The 19,693-nt window shown below is 47.1% G+C and overlaps 1 protein-coding gene across 4 annotated transcripts in view; it reads right to left on the reverse strand.

Moving 5' to 3' along the window:
• Positions 1 to 1,345: 1,345 nt before the first annotated feature.
• Positions 1,346 to 19,693, reverse strand: part of LOC117231999 — a 257,984-nt gene continuing 239,636 nt past the window's right edge. The window contains exons 9-16 of one of the 4 annotated variants that reach the window (XM_033491062.1): positions 17,773 to 17,970; positions 9,450 to 9,662; positions 7,296 to 8,930; positions 6,512 to 6,754; positions 5,743 to 6,198; positions 5,294 to 5,569; positions 4,522 to 4,791; positions 1,346 to 4,429 (exon numbers count right to left, since the gene is read on the reverse strand). In XM_033491062.1, coding sequence (XP_033346953.1) covers positions 4,239 to 4,429; positions 4,522 to 4,791; positions 5,294 to 5,569; positions 5,743 to 6,198; positions 6,512 to 6,754; positions 7,296 to 8,930; positions 9,450 to 9,662; positions 17,773 to 17,970 — 3,482 coding nt within the window. In that variant the 3' untranslated portion in view covers positions 1,346 to 4,238. The other 3 variants (XR_004493050.1, XM_033491064.1, XM_033491063.1) reach the window with 3 other exon arrangements.

The raw sequence follows: 19,693 nt of genomic DNA on the forward strand, positions 1-19,693 counted from the left end.
TTACGCTATAAATCCAAAGACCTATATGTTTAGAATTATCGATGTTCGTTATATTACTGTCTAAACGTCATAGTCTTACGTGTTATTATGTCTGCTCAAAATTCCACGAAGCCACGCACACAGAGTGTCCATAAATAATACTTATCCTGTTTACTACAACTGATTATCATTGACTCGACTTAATTATCAGGCTTCCGATAATATCTATAGCTTCGAATTCATTCATTTTCCCGTTAATTTAGTGTTCTACGTCTCTTTAAATAATTTACGATAGCATCATGGTTGTATAATGCATCGGAAGGGAAATACTGTAGCAAAGATACGAGCTTATTTTTATTCGGCAAAGCGTTATCTATTATCTGTTGCGCGCAACGCAAACGAGTTTCATTTCGCGGTTCATTCAATTGCAGTTTCGATCGCCAAGGTCTGCCGGATTACGCGGCGTGATCTTTGCACGAGCTTTTAATGATTTAATTATAGCAATAATCGTCATTCACATCGGGAGCTTTGCAATTGTATTTCAAGGTTGCTCTATTCCACGTGCACATCGAACGATCGTAAAAATTCTGCGATTTCTGTCCAATCTGAATCTTCTAATCTAACGTCTCTTTTAATGAGAAATTATTTCCTACTTCTTCTTAAGATTCAATCTCATTCTTCCGCGAAACGAAACGAAGCAAGGTCGAAAATGTAGAAGAAGTAAATATAATTAGTTTCTCAGGCCTGTAAATAACGAATCGACCGACGAAAACATACAACATAGAGAACATCCATTCGAATAATTCGATCCCATTTCGTTTAAATTCCCCTTTGAAACACCCTTCGTTTCAAATTTGTACGGGAAGTACGGGACCCCTCCCAGGATGAACACACTAAAGCATATCAGACTTGCAGGTTGAAATCCACGAAGTTCATTGTTCCTCTTCCGCGTCATTAGTTCGCTTCCGCGACTCGGTTCCGCCTCTAATTACATCCTTACCTGTACCGTGTTCTATTCAATCTCGTGCGTTTCGTCATAGATGGTTGTACATGGATCGCGGATGCAACCTCCTTGAGCATTGTTCTTCGCTCGTTGCGAGCTCGCACGAGGATCGTTCGATAGTTGGCCAGTCGCGGTCGAACGAAGCAAATTCTGCGTTCGCCGCGCACTTCGTCGGGCACCGCGGCTCACAACGCAACCCAATAATTTGTCCGAGGAATTCTTCCGTGGAATCTGGCTTCCCCTTGCCTCTTTTCCGTCCTCTTTGGTCGCTGACCAAATTGCCTGGAATTCGAGGGGGAAAAACTCGTCGGCGCGGGCGAGAAAAAAAGGTTACAACCGCGATCCGAAAATCGTGCTCGTCCGTATACGTTGTAAATTGATCTTTATTACAAGAAATTACATGACTAATTTGTACATATAAAATATAAATATGATACAAGTACTATGATACAGTAGGCGCGTGTTTACGGTAGATTCTCGTGTATTTCTGTTAGGTATGTGTGCGCGTATGTGGTATACTCTGGGTTGGCCGCTTCCTCGAGCGGGATGATGCGGAGGTCGGTTAAATCCTTAATCGTAAATTGCTATTACTTGTTAAATCGCTTACTAGTCGTATTTCACGGTAGACGGAGTGACGCGCTTCCCTAGCTCGAACGTAAAACGGGTAAGGTAGACGGAGAAAAGGAAAGGAAACGAGTAACGTAGGAGACGATTGGAATATCGAATCTCGAGATGGGTTATTTTATTCTGAAACGACATCTTTCTTGGTAAAAAAGAAAGAAGCGATTCCTGGAAGGTACAATCGGGAAGAGAAGATCGTCGTGCGTATTGAACGTCCTTGTACGCGTCTGGAATCGGTCGCAGGACAAGTTCGGATTGAACTGAACCAGAAAGGAAGAAGTCACGAACATCGCGCGGAGGACGACGATCGAAGATGATCGATCATGGGACGCGTGTATTCGGCAGTGGCGGGTTAAGAACAATTGGACGAATAGCGTACGGGTTCGTTTAACAACGGACAATGACACAGGAATTTCGGCTTACGATCGATCGATCCGGTAGCTTCGAGAACGATTCTCTGCAACTAGCGGGGATCGGCGATCCTGCGTTGCTCGGTAAGCAGGCTCGTTACTCATTGTGTGCAGCCTTGTCCCGCTTTAATGATTAGTCTTAATCGTCAGAATATACGTCTGACTCGTGATTACGGTCTACAGATACCATCAAATCTGGACAGATAAGACTAAACTAGACGCACTATCGCTTCGTTGTTGTTACTGATATTGAGTTGTAAGAAAAATTTCAAGAAGCGAAGCAGCTTTTTCTGGAAATATTTACGAATCGATTTGACGATATTTATAGACCTACGTAGAATCTGGTATGCTTAAATCGTATATGTATAAAAGGGAATTAAGCTCTTAGATTGGCAGTGCGATATGGGCGGGCTAAGATTGCACATCGCGTAAGGAGCGAAGAACGCGGATATGATATTATACATAGCCATATACAAGCGATTGAGCGGCAGAGACCCGGGCGATTTTCATCGATATCAGCTGCGGACACGGCACAGTTTGCATCAGAAAGCTGGAATCTCTCTGTTTCTGCCGCGCATTACCGGCATTCCCGATTTATTTTCATCCCGTCTATTTTCATTCTCCGTGGCTCGTTCTCCCTTCCACGATCTATACGCCCACGTCTTGGCTCTACGCGTGATTCTCGCGTTTAAACTTCGCGTACTCCATCCTGTTCTCTCTCTCTCTCTCTCTCTCTCTCTCTCTCTCTCAAACGTTTGCTATGCATCTTTCATCTCACACGAAAAAACAGAGAGCGCTGGCGTACCGAGCAACTTTTACGATTACGAATATGTTTACCGTGGAAAAGTAACACTCTGTCGCGCAGCATCTTTTTCTCGGTTACTTTCGCGCTCGTTATTTCATCCCTCCCGTTGTGTTTTTCTCTCGTGCTCGTTCTCTCGTTCGTTCGCTCGCTCTCACATTCTCATCGGTTCTCGTCTTCGCTTCTAAAGTGAATTACAGAGCCCTACGAAGTGCGGTAACTGTTGATAACGATTAAAGCTACGATAATATTCTTGAATTAACGTGCGTGCGTTAAATACAATGACTACGACGCGTTTCATCGCCGTTATTTTCCCTTGCCTTTTATTCCGTCAATCGTTTACCATACGAAAGGATTCTCTTGCTTTCTCCTTTGGCGGCACTATCACCCGATGACTACCACCACTTTATGGTATTACATATATTCTTTATATCTTCATCTTGCACTGTTTGTCTTTTCTTTATTTCCTTAAATTCGACGTATCATTTTACCATACGAATTCGGTGCGATCCAAAAGAATCTATTCAATTTAAATTTCGATCCCGGATCGTCGATCGAAGATCAGCACCGTAGCGAGAGATCAATAGAATTGATCTGTCTTTTTCTCTGTCGTCACCTTCTTATCTTCCGTTTCTTAACGTAGACAGATTCGATGCTCGATCTTCGATCGATCAAGCACGCACGACACACTATAATGACTTTCCTCGATACTGGTTAACTGGTTCCAAGCGCACAAAATCACTCGCTGTAATTATCTCAGTGTTGTTCTCGAAGCTTAGCACTCTGAATTGTCAAGTGCAGCTTGTATCATCGAAAGATCATATTTCTCGACGGCTTGGAATTCATTTGGAATTCGAATCAGGAGCGACGATTCGGTGAATTTACCTAACAGTTGAATCCTCGACGGTCGATCGGTATAAAAAATGCAGCACCAACTCGTACGCTAAATTATTTTAAGTCAACAAGTATGCGTCTCGCGTTCTACGCGTTATCTCCGTTAACAATCGTTTCAACATCGCTAGAACATCGTAGAAATCATCGTAAAAATTCCCTTCTGTATGGAACGTCGGCATCCAGGAGATAGCCCGAGATTCAAACGCAACAAGTTTCTCGGCTCGTTAACGCGAACGACGCTTTACCCTTGCACAAAAATGGGATGAAAGCTTCCTTACGATCGATTATTACACGTGCGTAACAATGGCGACGACGATCACGATACGACTAAATTTGTCATTTAACAACTATTGGACGGAGTCGAGCGACATCGTGACAACGATTCTCTTTTCTTCTCTTTATTCCTATCTTCCCATCAGCGACCTCGCTCGTCTCGTTTCTAATCGTTCATATAGCGATCCGTTTAGCGATCCGTTTAGCGAACGTTTAGCGATCAGCACGCGGTCGAGCGCGCTGACCCAAGTCTAGGTTAGGTGATCCGAATCCCTGTAGGCGATTCCGCCTGCCGCGTGCATGGTTGCCGTGGGCAGGAGTCGAAGCAGGTGATCAAAAGAACGTGGCTCTTACAGGCTTGCACTCGCTTCTGCAGGATACACGTCTCCGCCTCGAGCGCTTCCAGGAACGACGGATCTCGCCAGTCCATACTCTCCTCTACGTGAACTACAATAGTAAACCAACTTTATCATAGTAGAACAGCTTCCTCTCTCCCTTTCCGACGCAGGAGATCTTTTTGAAAGTAGAAACAAACTTACGATCGTAGCTCCAGCGAGCATCGGGCACCATCAGGCGCCTCTTAGCGTCACGCAGCTCTAGCCTAAGAAGGCGCTGCCGTAGTCGCAGGTTGTGTATCCTGGACATCGTGCCACGTGGATCCGAGCGCAACCGTGCGCGCCTGTCCAGGATGTCCACGTCCTCGCTTGTGTACGCGAGTATCCCCGGCAGCGCGGATGGCGCCCGTGGCAGATGGGCCCGGCACTGGGCCCGTGACCGGAGCCCGCACTCTGCCACCCGCTGTTCCACCGCTGAAACACCCGCACAACGTCGAGGTTAGAACCCCCAGCGCGCCACCTGAGGAGAACCACCGTACGGAGGGACCATTTTAGAGGGTTTTTACATCGTTTCACGGAGCTTTAGCTGGCAAGCTAAGCTATCTACGTGACTTTATGCAATCGTTAGATGTTACAAACATGCACAGATTTCATCTTCCCGTTATCGATAAATTCTTTTTTTTTTTCGTCTTTTATTAGTTGCGTTTGCTTTACGCTTGACAGATCGTTACGATTTTACTTGTGCAAGATTCTTCGAGTGATAGGGAATACGTAATTAATGGCATGCAGTTACTAATGAAATGTGAAGAAGGACATGCGGTATCGGTCAATCTCTTGAGAAGTTAACTACGAACTAACTACTCCAAGTAATTGCAACGTTTCTATCGATCTTCCTCTAGATGATATTTATTTTCCGTTGCAAGCGTTTCTCGTTCGAGATCGCGGAGAAGTATCAGGAAATCGGCGATAAATATACCTTGGTGCTCTTGAAGAGCTCCGGTATGCCTGGACGAGTCGCTGGCGATGCTGCTGGTTTCGCTGTCTCTGACGATGCTGTCGTAGCCAGAACTTTCCGCACGATGCCTAGACAAAGTAGCTGGCGAGAGTTTCGCTGCCCGTGGCGTGGAATCGGCGCCAGAATCGTAGCCCTCCTTGTTCAGACCCATCGAAGAGCCCAGACTTGTAATTTTACGCTGCATTCGTCCCGAGGATGGCGCCGGTGATGGAATGGACAGCTGCAACGGTGCTGTTGCTGCAAGAAAGTTGGAGATACAATACTCTCAGTGGTATTATACCTAAACCAAACCTCAGCTACAGCAAAACAAAGAAGATGATTGTAGAATCCTATGGATGCTGTATGGTTCCAAATAATCCAGAGCTAATCGACAGTTTCCAATTTTTAATCGAGTAAATCGAAATTCTCACCTTGAACCTTGAGATCCTCCTCGATATCGGACTTGCCAGTGACAGTCCTCTCAGGCCTCTCAGCCGCCGTGAACAGTTTCTTCGCCTCGACGTATTCCTCCTCTGGATCTGAACCTGAAGCTCCGTTCCCTGGTAGCCTCTCCACCTCTTCCTTGAGATTAGGATTCGAGGCGCCATCGGGATGCCTCAGGCTGGAGATGTTGCAGTCACCCAGTTTGCCACAGTATCTCCGGGGACTGGCTATGTGCGCCACACTGTTCGGATACCAGTAGGAAGCAGTGGCCGGTCTCGACATGCTCTGACGACAATTGTCGCAGATCTTCTCCTGATCGGACTTGCCGGCGATGTACGCCGGTTCGCTGTAGATGCTGCCGTGATTGCTCGCGTTGTCGTTGAACATCACGTCCGAGAGGGACAAGGACTGACAGCGCGACGGCGGACGGAAGACGGGGGCGGCTGGAATTTGTCCTGCGTTAATGTGATAGTTGTTGTAGACCTACGCCGGTTGGCTGACAGGGTGATTTTGTTTTAGAGGACTCTTCTCGATGAGACTCGACCCTCTCGTTGCCGGTTTCGTTTCGTTCAGATTCTTGCTAGACGTAGCCGATCGAAGGCGACAGCCTTTTTTGCGGTTATGAGGTTCGGAAAAGGAAGAAAGTCGGAGTCTAGAAACGCAACGAAAGGGTCGATAACGCACACAGAAAACACACACAGTTGGTGAAAGATCGAGTAGCGTCCTCTTGTTCGGAACAAACTTTCGGAAACTTACATGGAGCTTCTCTGACGTTCGAAGAGTTCTCCCTTTGATAGGTGACCGAGTTGGAGACGTTAGCGAGCGCTAGCTTGCTTTGGTAGAGCTCGTGGAGTCGAGCCAATTGGTCGAACTTGTGCCTGGTCTCTTGCTCTAGGAAGTCCTCGTGGTCGAAGTATGGCCTGGGCAGGACACCGGCGCCAACTGGAGGCGGATACTGAGGCCTGTATCGTTCCGTGTCCGACATCACCGACATCGAATCTGCAAATTAATACATATTCGTTTTTCCTGTCTATCTAGCGAGACGCTGCTCGGTCGTCGATAAAAACGAAAGAAATGGCAAGATAAGTAGCGATGAAAAGGAACAGCGCATTTAGTTGGAAGCAGTCTTTTTCGAGCACGGCTTCGAAGACGGAGAGTATTGACGAGTAATTATATCGAGCCGCTTCCAATCTCCCTTTCTCTCTTCTCGATCGTTACAATCCTCGAGCTGTCTTCTCCTTTTTTCCTCGCAATATGATTGTTTTCCATCGAGCGCGCTATTACCAAGCCAGAAAGATCTAAGAATCGACTCTCTCCAGAAACAATCTTCGAAGCATTTCGTTCGAGTACTCTTCGAACGAGAAAAAGAATCGGAAGATAGAACGGCGGAGAGGACACGTTGCGACATGAACGTCGCGAGAAACCATCGTGGAAAGCTCTAAATATTTCCACGCGTAATACCCCGCGATACAAGCGGATGGTAATACCGAACAGTGATGGAATACTGCGTAGACGATAAAAAACGCACATATTTACTTACCAGTGAACGTCGATACGACGGTGAGATTCTCTTGACTGAGAATTCTTAAAGGATGCTCCTCTTGATCGCTCTCGGGCAAAGGATTTTCTCCCATACACATCGCGATGTCCTCTTCCGTCACTTGAAGACACGAGTCCTGCATGGGGACGGGTTCCAAATCCTCGACCTCGACGATTTCTAAGATCTCGTCCTCGGAAGACAACGAATGCCTGGATGGCAGGACTATGTCCTTGTGCGACAGATTCAGGCTCTCCATCGAGACTTCTCTGCTCACTCCGTTGCTCAGTGGCTCTATGAGGGGCAACGGTGGAGGTACAACGATCTCCTCGTCGTCGTCTTCGTCCTCCTGAAGATCCAGCTTCCCTTTGTCCACGCTGTCGTCCATGACAGGACTGGCTGTCAGATCCAGTCCGGAATCCGTGTTGGACTTGACGTTCAGAAGATTCAGCTTGGCGCCCAATTTCTCGGTGATATCCTCGATCTCGTTCGCCTTCAGGCTGTCGCTCTCGACCGTAGACAACGAAGTATCGTCGTCGTCCATAGCTCCGCACGTCTTGAACGTGGTCAGTTCCTTAAATTGCGACGACTGTCCGGACATCTTCGAAGACTCGATTCTGGCTGCTGCGTGTCTGTTCTTCTGGATCTGTGACGACTGATTCTCCACCCACTTTCTAATCATACTCTTCTTGTGGCTGTCCATGAATCCGTAGCCAGAGGAATGTTGCTGAGTATGTAGCTGCAACGTAGGCGGACCAGTCAATTGCATGGGCCCGTCGATCCAAGTTTCCCTCTTGTGGTGAGGATCTTTCAACATGTGTCTAGCCTCCGCGACCTTCGACTTGGAGATCCTGGGACCGTCTATCCACTGTTCGTCCGAACCACCGCTAGGCGCAGCAACTGGAATCTTGCTTCCAGGCGAATCGTTCACCTTCGACGAGGGAACCTTGGTCGACGAAATTTTCCTGGCCGGACTGGCCTTCGGAGTGGCGGTGTGCGCCGGAGAAGTCTGCTTCGAGGCTGTCTGCGTCAAGGTCTTCACCGCTTTCGTCGATTTATGAACCGGACTGCGTTCTTCCGGCATCTTGCAAGGTCTCTCTGCCGCTGATCCACGAAGCACTCTCCCCATAGCGCAACGATTGTCTCCGGAATTCAGACTGGGTATATAAACGGGGGGATGTTCGCCGTCTGTCGCGTCGTCCGTACTGGGACCGACATAGATCACCGTATCCGCCGACAGATCGCTGGAGCTCGGATCGCACTCGCTGTTCTGCCTGGCCGCTTCTTCGCCGGAACTTCCACCGCTGCCTGTCCCCTGCGTGCCCCCACCGACGAACTTGATCTTTCTCCGCCTCATTCGGTGAATGCGGGACGCCAGTTGCACGGTGGTTAGCGTCTCCGTGTAGTGTTGAGCGTTGGGAGACACGTGGGCGATCATCGCGGCGTGACACGTCAACGAGCCGAGACACTCCTTCAATAATTGGGTTAACTTGTGTTCCTTGTACGGCAAATGCTTCTGCCCGTTGAAGATCGCTAGCAGGATATTGCCTAGTCCCGACAAGGGGATCCCGCCAGAGGACTTGCCGCGATCCGAATTACCCAAGTCCATTAAGTGCAGCCTGCTTCTGCCTCCGGCAACTGAGAATTAAAAATATCGACAAATATATTCGACGTGCGTGAAAAATCGATTACGATATGGTTACGTTAGCTGGTCATTGCTCGGAACTTTATCTGGTCATTACCGACGAAAACGATTCTAGGAACTTGGAAATGCGCGTGAACTACTGACACGTTTATCTATTCTACGAACGTAAGATGAAGGTTCGTGTCACGAAATCAGTTTGCAGAAATTACGGGGATGTAATAACGTTAATTAACGTAACGTTTGATTCTCGTGTCAGCGTGCCCAAAAAATTTCATACGCCACATAATAATGATACTCAAGTAAATCGCGTTATCGGGTCCAGGGATACCCTGCGAGAAACGATAGAAACAGTTTCACAGAGTCGGTGGAAAATCGTCGCTCTCCATGAACGGAAGCCGCTGCAGATCAAGAGAGGGTTTCTAGTTTACGAAGCTCGATGACAAACGTTGTTTACGAGCGGCGACTACGAAGGAGCAGAGGGAATCGGTGGAGGAAGGAAAACGGTGACTTACCTCCACCCTTGCCGGCGACGCTGTACTGATAAACGTGTAGAGTGTAGAGCATGTGCGCGTCTCCGTCCTCTCGTTGTCGACCCGCGACCGCTGCGTCCAAATAGAAGGCGGCACGTTCCGCAGTCGGTGCACGAAGCTCGCTGTGCTGCTGCAGCTGCAGGCTGCCGAACAGTGGGTCGTCCCTCAAGTACACAGCCGGCGACTGCTCGGAATCTGGGAACAAAGAGCCGTCGCAAATCACGTTACACGCGTTCCCCTTGTTACGCTCGTCGTCAGCCTACACGGTAAATAATAACACGTGTCGACACGGTTTCTTTTGACACGGAAATACCGTAATAAATACGCCCTCTGTAAGTTGTTTGTGAAATGGTACACTTAACGGAATGGTATTATTCCGCGAGGATAAAAGTAACTTTTCCTGTTGTTACTCGAAGGAAGTATCGCGCGGAGAAACACGAGGAAATACAGAGAAAAACGTTGGTTGGGTTATGGAGGGGAAGTAAGCGGCACGCCAATCGCGAGCAACGTTCAGTAGCCGACGCTGTTATTTGATGGAAAAATAAAATCGCAGATAGGAGGGGCATAGCGATGCAGGTGGACGCTAGACAGAAGCGTAAATCGGCCCCGCCTAGACCACGGAATATCCGCGGATCGTCTCCAGCTGACTTACGACATCGATAAAACGTGGAAAGATGCGCGCCGTAGAGATATCCCGGCGCGTTATCGCCGATAACTATCGACGACTGGCTTGTGTTTGGCCATAGCCACGGGTCTTTGCGCGAATAATCAACGTAATGCGGAACGTAGCTGTAAATAGTGATCAGTGTAAAAGCACTGTTACAGCCTCGTCGTCGTCGTCCTGCTATCACGGATTTCTTCAAAAGTATATCTAGTCAGGAGCGTCATTCGATAGATGAAAAATCCCGATTTGATCCTACCAGTGGATAGGTCCTCCGTGAAATCGATACAAAGATCCGACGCAAAGATTGATCAGAAATTTATAACCTTCTAGAGGAGCAAAATTTTATCGCGTTTCTGCGTTCGAGAAAGGGTTTCTGAAGTTTTCGTAATAACACACGCGCCATCTGATCAGCTCGTAAACCAGCGTGTTTTATGTACAGCCTCGCCAGTGACATATTGCCAGCGCCTTGGAGAAAGCTTTCGATGCGAAACGATGCCGGGGGAATATTGAAAGACAACGATCGTGATTATGTACCTATCGATTCTTCGAGACGTGCACCGTAAAAATCTGATATTTCCTTTTGTTACGGAACCTCGAGGTGCACTGGACAAATATGAAAAAACAGGGATACTCGTAAACTGTTGTTTCGAACTGTTTTGTAGAACTGTTTAGATAAGATGCTTAATCTGCCTGTTGAATGTTCAATTAACGGTTTATTATCTCGTCAACGTATTCTTAGTATCGTAAAAGAGCGCGTAATGGTTGCCTCGTTTCCATTATATCGTTCGGCATGATATCTGTTATTTATCTCCTTTTTACGACATTTTCTAACTACCCTGGAGACCGCAGACAGACAAGATTACTATAAACTCGATCCTTGTGAAGGCAATACGAGTCAAAAACAGGAAACTCTAGCTCGTAATATGGAAAAATATCTTACGACACAAATATTTTCAAACTTGGGGATCTTTATTTCCAAATGATCAAACGGTTCGTCTTCGTTAAAAGAGAGAATATAAGGCAAGGTTAACGAAAAACAAAGCGACGTTACCGAGAAGAGCATGCCCGCTCGGACGTATTAATGCAGCAGAGGCGTGGCAATATCCATAAAAAGGACAGGAAAAAGTAATATTGTCGGCATCTGTGCCGCGTGACGGTGGTTCGCAACGATGGAAGAGACGAGGAGACGTTGCTTGGAAATCCGTGGAAATAAAACGCCGATCTTCCGCGAGAAGAACTCGCCGGAATATGGATACACCCTGCGATCCGCTTACCACTGTCTTCTCTTCGCATAGGGTTCGAGGGTGGCGGATAAATCGTTTTTCGACGCGTTTCGAATACTAGCAGAGTTGGGCCAATCGACTCCCCCGAGGGTGAACCAAACGATGGGCAGTGAAAAAATCTGTTTCCGGCTTTCTGAATGACCAAGAACGACGAGACTGTTTTGCCAAACGCGTCGCGTAGGTATATTCTCCTTGAAACGGTTGCTGGTTCTTACCAGGGAAACTGGCCTGCAAGTTTAACATAGGGCGACGGCTATTAAGGGGTCTAAAAATAGAGTAAACGACGAAACGGTTCGAAGTATAATAGTCGTTCGACGAGGGAAAAACAGAAAAGAACGCTGCCTTAAACGCTACCTTCTCTCTTGGCTGCGCGAAAAATCAGACGGAAGCCTCAATCTTCCTGGCATCGTTGTTTTTTCTTCTTTCGCAGCGAGCCCGATAATCATCGGTCGCTGTATCAGTCGCGGATCGGAACCGGCGGAAGCGGTAACTCGTTTTCCAGGGGATCGATAATAATTCGTCGGACATGGCGCAGCTTTTCCCTGTAATTCGCTCGACCATTGGTATCTCCATTCGCTCGTAACGCCGAACTTTCGCTTTTTCTCCTGTGTCTACGTTATACGCTTCGCTTTTCGTGTCGTAAGAAATACGAGAGGAACGGCGAGGGAAGAAGCAAGAAAATTAACGAACGCCCGGATCCTGGTATTAAAGTAGAAACAGTCGTCGCACGGAATTGTGGAAGATGTGCTCTGCACGGTCATATGTTCGGCGAAATAAGTGTACGGCGCAAAGACCACTGGCTCGCGCCGTTCTCTTCATTTCTCTTCTCCTTTTTCTCGTTCTCTTCGTTCTCCTCGTGGGCGATGTCTCGTGGGGACGCGCAGTAGCGAGAGGCGAAGGGCCACGGTTCTGTTTCAGGTAGTGCCCTGAGAAGTAGAAAAGGTCGTAGGTCGTGGAGACTACGGATAGAGCCGGAGGGCACCACGGGAAAAGCTGGTAATAAGCGGCTGCGAATATTCGTCCGTCGTGAAAGTCAGTCCCGTCTTGACTATAACTCGAGGATCCGTAGGGAGACGCGCGTAGCCACGTTCCGCGTATTTTTCCCCAACTGAGAGAAAGAAAGAGGAAGAAGGGGAGACCGACGGAGAAAGTTTTCTATAAATCATTTCTCGCCGTAATAAGCACGGGAATGCTCATTTAGTCGTTAACTTTATTTATACACCGGGAATAAATTGCGCGAGTACTTTTAATTCGAGCTGCCTTTAATTTAATACTCGCGGACTTATTGCTTGCTCTCCCTTCTCAATGGCTTTATGCGATTCTTATGACCGCGCGCGTCTCCGATCGGAACAACCGGTCGGTGGGAGGAAGAAGCTGAGGGTACACTTTTATTATCGCGGAGAATCGAATCTCTTAATGAAACACGCGTGGGAAGCTGGCTCGTGCGCGCTCCGTTGCTTTCGAGAATTTTCCCTACGCTTGGCAAACACTGGCATATCAGGTGAAATCTTGCAAAAAGAGGAACAGGATAATAGAGACGCCGCCTCGCCGGCTTCCCTCGTTCGCCTGTTAATCCATGGAACGGCCATTAAAATTAACTTCACGTGTTATTCTTTCATATGGTTCGCTCTACGCTTCTGTTACTGCTACGTTTGTTTTGTTCAAACTCTAGGATATTCTCTTCCTACCGTTTCCTGCATCGATCTATTCCAATTTCTACGTCAGATTTTTCTAATTGCATTTACCCTTTACTTCCCTACCACCAGATCAATATCTCGCAGCGCTCCGATTTTCCGTTAAAGCAACCGCGTTGTTAACTCTAAAAATCATCAGCGCTAAAACTAACGAAGACTAAATTTTTATCTAATTCTCACATAGCGGAAACGAATGATACTCCCGCTTCGGGTTCATGACAGAAATTGAAAGGGAAAGAGCTCGTTCGGAGACGAGATCGACGTCAAAGTCATTCGATCGCAGAACATTCGCGACGTTCGACTTTTACGATGGTATAAGAAAAATTATTACCGGCGTAAACCAACAATTTACTTTCCGGCCGAAAGCTGGCAAGACCTCACGTCATTAAACTTTCAAGTGACGAAGTGAGGAAAGCTGTCGTTAACGAAACGATCTCCAATTTCTGCTCGACGCGGAACAGAGGGCCGGGGCATGGGCCATTGCTCGCTACCATTTGCTCGAAAGCCAGCCGGTACGTAAGACGACGATGGTTTTCTTTAATTGCCAACCGCACGGTAGATCCCGCTTCGTATCCCCCTCGTAAAAGTTACCGTCTCCGGTAAACGATTCATCCTGGGGACTCGAAAGGAGCGGAAGGGGATTTTATGACAAATATAACGTTGACAATTGATGATTCAACGAATGTGTTTCGACGTGAAAAATTTGAGGATGAAACGCGATCGTGCTGGAAATCAACTTGACAGATCTAATTCGCCCATCGAGCAGGCTAATATCCTCCGAATAATTTGAACAAACCGGCGCGATTCGATGAATAAAATAGCTGGTAACAGGACTACGATACACGTTTTGAAAGCAAGAACGAATAGAAACTGTTTTCGACCGCAAATGCACCATTGGTTACATGCCCGACTCCCCTATCGATCCCATGTACTTTCTGGTGTATATCGAAATGCAAACACGCGGCTTCGAGGTTATTCGATCGATCGTTTCGGCCAGCCAACAAACAAATGGATATTGACAAATAATTCGCGCGATCGAAGCGCCGCCTCTGTTCTCAATGGGAGCAAAATATCTTTGCATTGCCGGTGCATTTGCGAATGAAACAAACGCTTTTCTTCCTATTTGCAACCGGCACAAGAGGCGATACGTAACGTTGATCATAATCGAATGAAAATTCCCTCGCAATTCCTGAACGAGCCAAGGGAAATAAAAATTCCCGTGGTACTCCTTTCAATTCTCCATCGATCCCCGTCTCCGTTCCGCAGCATTCCACGGAACAAAACTAAAGGAAGAACACTCCCATCTGCGTTTTATGCGCGTTACGTTAAAAGCGGCGTGCTCCAGTGACGGCATAGCTACGACGACGTTTCCTCCATTATTCTCTCCTCCCTCGTCCTTATCTTCCTTCTTATCCGCTTTACGCGCCAACCCGACGGAGGAGTATAAAACAATAACCGTGGCGCGAGTCACGATGAAAATTATTGCGAGCCCCGAGCTCCGCCGTTCGTCTCGCCTCTCTCGCGGCGAGAGAATCTCATACGAAAAATATCCTAGAAAATATTTTCCTTTCTCGCCACCATTGAAATGCACGCGACCGCTTCGAAAACCTGCATAGTATATACACAGCAGATTCACGGCGTGTCTCATCCTCTTCGTTCTACTCTCAAAAAGCGGTGCGAGCGTTCCTGCGAACTCGTTTATCGCGTACACTCGCCATGGCAAGACAAATAGAAACCCAACGAAAATGGTGCGGAAGTAAAGATTAACCGAAGCGGAGTAGGGGTGAAAGAAACAAAAGTAAATTACCGCAAAGACGAAAGGTATTTCGTTTCTGGTCCTCGGGTCTTCGAGACCCGGGAAACGCCGAAAACTTTAAATAATTACCGGGGCCGGGATTATCGAGTTCACCGGTAGAAAAGTCGAAGTTCGAGGGTGTGTCGGCCGAGGGAAACGACGCTCTCTCGGTGCGCCAAGTCACGAGGCAACGACAAAGGACAGAGAAACGCCCTGAGAAAGTCGAAACGAGGAGAGGATGAAACAAGCGACAGTCGAACGTCTCTGCAGGCCTCGAGATACGAGTTAATTATTTAATAACCTGGAAAATTAATTGCACCGCGTCTTAATCGGTTAGCGTTCCAGTCAACCGGAAACAGAGTCTTTCGTTAAAACTTGGATCCGCACACGCGTCGCATTTCTAAACTGGAATTAACGCGAGGCAAATCGCACTCGAAGAAAGTAACGTGTGTACTAAGCTTTTTGAACAAACAAACAGGTAAACAGCGAGAAAAGTTCTGTCCCTTGAAATTTGCCATACAAGTACATCGTCGCGTTCGTTTTAAAACAGAGGGCTTAGAGCTTCGTTTGCTCCACGGAGTACATAAATTAAAGGCGTAAATAGTAAAAAAAAAAAAAAAAAAGAAAAAAGGAATTGGTACCAGTTTATGGACGGGCTCCTGTGCGTGGCAACGTTCGAGGAACAGTTTACCGTTCGACGCCGCAGTTTAATATGCCACGTTCCAACGTGGCACGCGACTTCTGCGTTAATGTCAGCTGCGAAATTTACTACGATTGTAACCCTTTGGGATTATGACCCTTTTGCATTTATCCTCTTTCACGGCACGATCACGATAACTTTGGTTACATTGTACGCCGTGAATTGTTTCTTAATGCACCGCGTGTCCGCGTAGCCTTTTTAATTTTTAAATTCAATCTTAATGCATCATACCACCCACGTGGATCGCTTCGACGATAATTTCGACACACGTTTAAGTGCGCGATAAAGCTCGGTCGTTTCCGAAAAAAAACCACCATTAAACATCGTGCGCGTCGTTGATACATTCCCTCGATAGTTAACAGAGTTCTAAGAACAGCGGAGCGTATGATTCGCGAGGCAATTACCTCGAACAAGCATGAAAAGTTGATGCGAAAATATGGTTTTCCTCCTATATCGGCTATTCAACGATATCGTAAAAGAATCGAGAAGGTTAGAAGTGGACGAAGGTTAATTTTCAGAGATGGTTCGAAGAAAGCTTGTTTCTCGTGCTCCCCGACTTCCAGAGAGTTCCCATAAGTGCACCACAGCAGAGAAGAATCCACCCTTCGGTTTCTTATTAGTCCTCCTAGGAGTTGTTCCTTGCAATTCTTTCGCAGGCGGCGAGCAAAGAGCGAGAACAAGGAAGAAGAGTACGGAGGGAGAGAATAAGACAAAGAGAAAACGTGGAAGACGAAAGGAGGGAAGACCAGAAATAATCTTACCCCTCAATTTTACGGGCCACCGAGTGGACGAGGTGGTCCGTGAAGACGAAACCAAATGACGACCGGAACGATTCTCGTCCTGTTTCCTGCATACTATCCGTCGAATCTTCTACGGATGCGACGAGAACCAAAAGAAGCAAGAATTGAAAGCAACGATTTCATTCTTACGGGCGTTCGATCGGTGCATCTTCTGGCATTATGACTGACCATTCTTGTCGATCGAAGGACGCTGAGAAGCCAGTCGTCTGAAATGGAAGCTCGATGGAACGCGAGCTGTAGTATCAAGTGAGCGGAATATGCGGTTTTCGGATGTAATTTGCCTCTCCATTTTATGCCGAGTCCGCGCATTTCGAACCGTAACGGGCTCTTACGATCCCGCCTACTCCTTTTTTATCGATATAATTTAGCCCGACGATGCTTCCAGGATGACAAATTCACTTTGAGTCTTGCTGTTTTGTCCATTATCGATCGATATTTTCAGAAAATTGTAATTTTTCTCTCCTCCATCTTCGCCGATCGTTAGTAGAATATTTGAACCCTAACTTAGACTATTCCTTATAACAAACATTGTTTTCACAATTGCGCATGTGTCGCTCTTCGAAACACCAATACGATTTATCAGGTATAACCATAATTAGAATTCGCGTGATCGATTTCCACGCATCCGTGATTAGATAGAGGAAACAAGGTTCTGAAGATTAGACCAAGTCTCCGCAATCAGCTTATCGACGGACGACAATTCTCTTCGCTGCACTCGGCACTAATTAATCCAAAACGATTGTACTCCCCTGCATTGTTCCAAGCATCGAATTAATTGCGGCGAACGTGCAACCCTATCACGGAGGACCTGTGGAAACTTTCAACCCCTCTGCGTTTAGGTTTATCTGTATATATACGGACATAGACATAAGTATTGATCTAAGACGTTTCTTTTATAGAGACTAGAGGAGACGAACTCCTAAAACGAGAGGACCAAGCTCGAGCCAAGTGTTTCTTACGACTCAAGTTTCTTCGACACGCCGCGAGCACAATGCTATCGCGATCGGAGTGCGTTAAAACGAGAAAAGTTCGACGCCGTTGCGGAGATTACGTTACAAATGTTGCGCGTAATTTGTAACCGAAACTCTATCCGGCGTCCTGTGGTCACAAGGTTCGTTTTCCCCGACTCGATTCAAACTTGGGTGATTCGGATGATGAATGGACGTGTCTGTGTCTGGATGGATGGACAGAGATAAGTCTTCAGTTTCTGATGTTTCTTACGAACTTGCTGGAAAGTAGTAGGTAAACGTGGAAAGAGTATTTGCGTTTCCATCTTGTTTCTTCATTTTCTCGTTATATTCTCTCAACCTACGCTTTGTGTAGCGGTTACATGGCTGGTATGTCGGTGATCCGGCTCGTATTTACTTACCGTTGGCGTGAGCCGCGAGAAGATCCCTCAGCTGCTGTTGGCCGGTGGTTAATTCTACGCAACTGACCCTTACACTGAATCTGGCGCCTGTCCTTTGTCGCTGCTCGGAAATTCCGCGGAAAAGCCAAGCTATCGCGCACGGGATCGCTCCTAATGTGTGCCCTGCCTCCGGTGTGCCCAACATCGTATGAGATTTGCCTGAAAGAGTAAAACAAAGTTTTAATTATACAAATATCGAATTTTTATGGATGAGTGCAAAGTGCTCTCCTTCTAAGCAATTATACCGTCGACAGCCGATGGCTACGTGACTTCCAGCCATTAGCCATCGTTGGACATCTCTGCTCATCCTCGCTTTCACTGGCTATACGCGGTTCGAATATCCAACATAAATTGTGCTACGGTTGAACAGCGTCGGACTAATTGACACCGGCGGTTCCTAAAAATACGTCGCCGTTGACACAAAATACGTAGAGACACGCGTTATCATTCATAAATTAAAACAGTTCTGTGGCGCACTTGTATGCGATGTCGAGGCGTGGCATGCGTCAGCCCGATTAATCGTGACCATGGAACAAACAATGGGTCTCCCGATTGATTTCCCTCGCTTTTCGTGCAACCACGTGCCACTACGAGATCGATTCGCACGGTTGCCCTTCGAAAATCCGCCGTCCATGTACATGGCAAATCTACAGATCGACGAAGCGCGCAACAATCGCGACGCTTGGTTTGTGGTCCCGGTCGGCGACAATTAATTTGTTTACTATTTACCGGGGCGCCATGGGAAATGCGAGCGCGATCAACGCTCGATCATAGTTACAATGCGTAACTCGTCAGCGACGAATTTATACCGAGGATAGATTGGAACCGATTAATTCGGTTACCATTACAAGTCCGTGGCTTTCATCGGTGACAGGTGAAACGAATGGCGGCTATTTCGTGAGTTCAGACGTCCGTGGTTATTTATGGAAGGACCGTTAAAAACAATAGCTCGAATTCTTCCATCGAACGAACTTCGGGTCATCGCGTCAGTGTCTGACCACGACAGCGTAATTCTACTTATCTTCGCCACTGGCTGATATCCGATTCTAGTCATCTTCTTTAAGCCTCTATTTTTCTCCAATGTCTATAGAATCTCCCGGTCTACGGCACACTCAGCCAGAATGGCATTCTTCGTCCTCCTAGCGAAAGGTGGAACTTTGGAATTCAGCGCGAAAAGGCGGCAAGTTCGCGAGCCAAGAGATATTGCCGATAGGTAAACGAAAAAGTCTTATTAAAATCATAAAACAATACGGGTGCGGCGCAAGAGTTCAACCGAAAAAAAGAGGGAAGAAAAGGTATGGTAGGAAAGTGAAGGACCGAACGAAAGGAGAAACGACGGGAATTGAAAGCGGAAGGCGTAAGAATTCGAGGGTTGGGTTCTCACGTTGGCTGCTGGCAACGGCGAAATAATGGAAAAGCACCGGCAGCCGTCGCTGAATCTTAAACGTTATTTAATTGTTTTAACGTAAGACGGTGAATTATGTTGTTATTTAATTAGAAACCGGGAAGAAGAGGGAGTTCAACGGGCATTCGTTTACGAGTCGACTTTCCGGTCAGATTGAAAAACGTTACGCGGTTTAATCGTAATTAATCTCTCTAAAGGGAGAATCCCGCGGCCTATTTTGCATCGCGTGTTCTAGAAATTTTGGCGATCTTTCGAATCAACGAGATCGAACAATTTCGAAAGGAACTGCGATCGACGATGCATCGGTTCCGCGAACAGCTGCGCGTATCGTTGCTTCTCAGCATCGAGTCAACGACTGAAACGCGGACAAGCGGAAAGATTCCGCGAGAACTCCCACTAACGGCAAAGAGGGATGGAAAGGGGGCGAGAAATGTTCCGAGGGAACCACGACAGGGAAAATCTTTAGCGCGACACTCG

This window comes from Bombus vosnesenskii, unplaced genomic scaffold (assembly GCF_011952255.1).
Source record: "Bombus vosnesenskii isolate JDL3184/JDL3185 unplaced genomic scaffold, Bvos_JDL3184-5_v1.1 scf7180000013277, whole genome shotgun sequence".
Classification (NCBI taxonomy): Eukaryota; Metazoa; Arthropoda; class Insecta; order Hymenoptera; family Apidae; genus Bombus; species Bombus vosnesenskii.